The following is a 3,646-nucleotide window of genomic DNA, read 5'->3' as shown; positions in this document are numbered from 1 at the left end:
CATTGACTCTTCAGCAATCCCTCACACTAAGCATGCTTGAAGCGACAGAGGAGACGAAAAACTCCCTTTAAACAGAAAGAATGAAGCTACTATGAGAAAAAGCAGAGAGAGCAGAACGTTAGAGATTGAATTCTTCTCCCAAGGATTGGGCCATTACTTAAATTGTTTATAAGCACTTTTATTTAATCAACACTAGATGGAGGTAAGATCATTTCTTAGAGTCTTGAGCAGTCAAACTGTGACAGAAATAAAACACTTATCAGAGTTAAAATTATTATATTTTTCTCATTCTCAGTGAGCTCCATTGCAGCCACAGCTGCCTTGGGGCACGCTGACAGAAAAAATGCTGCAGTATAGAGATACCTAAGGGCCTATCAGCATTCTATGCCACATCTCCAAAGCCCACAGCACCTTTGTCTAGAGAGACACATTATTCAACCTCTTATATATATATATATATATATATATATATATATATATATACATACTGGCTTCATTCAGGTATCGTAATAAAGGAGCTGAGGTTTGGTTTTTGCTGACAATACGCTAAAGTTCACTAAAGTTCTGAGGTGATAATTGAACAGAGTCTTGGTTTTATTAGAACAGTATCTGGTTATGTTGATTTTCATCGTCTTCTTTAGGCGTCAAGTGACTAATGACATCTTTCTGAGCTGTTGATCTTTGTTCTCCGCAGCGTCCCTGACTTCAGCACCACAGCATTTTATGCAGACCAGAATCAGACCAATGATACGAGCTGTCCTGAGCCTGAGGCCTGGGGGTGGATCGTGCTCCACGTGCCGGCGTACATTCTGACCATCAGCGTGCTGGGAATCATCTTCAACCTCTTTGTTCTCCTGGTGTTCTGCCTCCACAAGAAGCCCTGCACCGTGGCTGAGATCTACCTGAGCAACCTGGTTGCTGCAGATCTGGTTCTGGTGTCCTGTCTGCCTTTCTGGGCAGTCAACATTTCCAACAACTACAACTGGCCTTTTGGACGGTTTATGTGTAAAACTGTCAATGTGGGCATCAAAATAAACATCTACTGCAGCATCTACTTCCTGGTTCTGGTGGGCATGGATCGGTACGTAGCACTGGTTCATGCTATGTCACACGGAAGAATGCGACGTCCTAAATACGCCAAACTAGGCTGCCTGCTGACGTGGGGGTTTGGCCTGGTGATCAGCATCCCAGAATTGCTGTTTAGGGAGGTCAGATATTTCACTGAGTACGACATCCATGCCTGCTACCTGGAGTACCCCAAATTCACTCTGCAGATAGTCTACGAAGTGATGCAATCCATCCTCATCTTCATCGTTCCTACTGCAGTCCTTTTGTTCTGCACCGTGAGGATTATCCGCGCTCTGAGCCAACAGTCGATAGAAAGGTTCAACGCTGAGAGGACGGAGAAGAAGGCAACCATCCTGGTGCTGGTGGTGCTCCTGGCCTTCCTGGTATGCTGGGTGCCCTTCCACATCGTCACCATATTCAGCATCCTGGTGGACACAGAAGTTCTTGAGGAATGTAGCATCACCTCCGCCGTGGACATCTGTCACCAGATCTTCACCTACTTGGGCTTCTTCAACAGCGTCCTCAACCCTGTGCTGTACGTCATTGTTGGGAAGAACTTCAGAAAAAAAGTCCGGGAACTCATGAAACAGTGGGGCGTCAAGAGAACGATGACGTCCGAGTCCACGCGCTCCAACTTATCCTCCACTCTCAAGACGTTGGTCTGAAACATCTGCCAAGCAGCAGAGTTATGAAGGACAGCTGTCGAGATGGAAACATCTCACTGGTTCATCTTCTCTGGTTTGAAGGATGTTTTCAGATTACAGCCTGGTTTATGCTCAGAAACCAGGTTGTCTGCGTGTGTGTCGCAGTTAACGCAGATATGCCCCGCCCCCTGCAGACACTCTGCTGTGCCTCTCCAGTATTGTATGTGACTGCAGACAGGAGGCCTCTGGTTGGTCAACTCTACATCTGCTCTATACTATGCGTATTTCCTGTTTGGTTCCTAATGGCAGAGACTGTAGTGCCATCCTCAGCGCCTGGCACGCCTGGACTCTATCCCAGACACTGTGCAGGACGCTAGTTTGTAGCTCTGTGCAACGGTCTGTTGGTTTGCACCTGAAAACAAAACACGCAGCGCCATGGCCAGTCTTTGGGGAACACTCCAGGGTGAACTGTGTGTCGTCTGACGTTGGATGAGGGGTTGTAGATGGTGAACAAGCTCGCCAAAATGACACAGGGATGCCCACAATCCTAGCTAGTTCCTGATTGGCCCTCTGGCGTTGTGGCGTGGAATAACACAGCGCAGATCGGCCTTCAATATTTAGCATAAATCAAAAATATTTGCGTCATACCTGCAACAAGCTAACTGCGACACACTGCTGCGGGAGGACAACCAGCCCTTAATGCCTTTAGCTTCACTGGAAAAAAATATCTCATTAACCTACTCAAATTAAGGGTAAATACACTTCATTTAAGACATTTTTACTTATTTCTAGATCTGTTATAAACTAGAAGCTTTGCTGTGCTGCAGTTATTTACCGGCAAAAAAAAACATGTCAATAGTGTGATATTTGTGTCATGTGAGTAGTTTCTGTGAAATAATGTCTGTAAATATCATTTCAACTTAAATTAATAGTTACTAAGAAAAAATAAAAGACATAAAATGTTTTCCAGACTGACGACGAAGTAAATAAAAAACCTCATAATCTAAAGCAGATGGAAATCGGCTCTGTCTTTGAAAGACTGAGGTCGCTCCACAAAGCAATTCTCCAGAGTCACAACAACTGCTCGCTCAGACGTCCTGGTGTCTCTGACTCACTCTGTCTGCAGTTACAACAGCTTTTCCAGCAGTTTGTGGTCAGTGCAAACGTCTTCCTCATTTACTTTTCTGTTGCTGCAGCCGCCTACCAGTGCTGGGTGAGCTTAATGTGGGCTGTGGGCGAGGGTACACCCAGTCAGGGTGCCAAACAGGAAGGCGAGCAGGGATGAAAATAGAGGAGAAAATCACAACAGTGATGCAGAAAAAATATGTGCAATCTGAAATGTTTTCATGTTTTTCAGCCAGTTCTTTCAGTAAACGCTACAGTTTAAGGGCCACATTTGAAGCTTTCTATTCTGAATCTAAACATTCTCTTATAATTCAACCTGGAGTCCGTCCTGCTCGGGACAGAGCTGGTTCTTTCCTGATCTCCTCGTCACCTGGAAACTCCAGCCGCCGTAGAGAGGAGACAGGAAGCTGTTGCTTACAGAAGTGAAGCAAGACCATCCTGGATCCTCATCCTTCTACATTTCACAAGCGGAGAATCTGACTGAGAAACATCTGGAGGCTCAACACGAGCAAACTGAAAAAACATGTTATTCTGCTTTTCTAAACACTCTGTGGTTCTGTATCTGTGAAGGCAGAGTTAAACTAAACAGCTAGAACCTCCAAGGTAAATAAAACCAAATATCAAACAAAATACCAGATTTAGCTCCACCTCACAGGAATGGGAAGAAAATAAAACCCAAAAAACCCTCAGATCCTTGGAAAGTTACACCTGCAGGACTGATCATCCATCCATCCATCCATCCATCCATCCATCCATCCATCCATCCATCCATCCATCCATCCATCCATCCATCCATCCATCCATCCATC

The 3,646-nt window shown here is 45.1% G+C and overlaps 1 protein-coding gene across 1 annotated transcript in view; it reads left to right on the top strand.

Moving 5' to 3' along the window:
* LOC107098751 (B2 bradykinin receptor-like) overlaps positions 1-3,278 on the top strand; it is a 5,788-nt gene extending 2,510 nt beyond the window's left edge. The window contains exon 2 of the mRNA XM_015396583.1: positions 695-3,278. Coding sequence (XP_015252069.1) covers positions 695-1,733 — 1,039 coding nt within the window. The 3' untranslated portion in view covers positions 1,734-3,278. The remainder of the gene's footprint in view (positions 1-694) is intronic.
* Positions 3,279-3,646: the final 368 nt, after the last annotated feature.

The sequence above is a fragment of the Cyprinodon variegatus genome, unplaced genomic scaffold (genome assembly GCF_000732505.1).
Source record: "Cyprinodon variegatus isolate N-32 unplaced genomic scaffold, C_variegatus-1.0 Scaffold807, whole genome shotgun sequence".
In the NCBI taxonomy this organism is placed as follows: Eukaryota; Metazoa; Chordata; class Actinopteri; order Cyprinodontiformes; family Cyprinodontidae; genus Cyprinodon; species Cyprinodon variegatus.
This window is presented reverse-complemented; position numbering and strand designations above follow the sequence as displayed.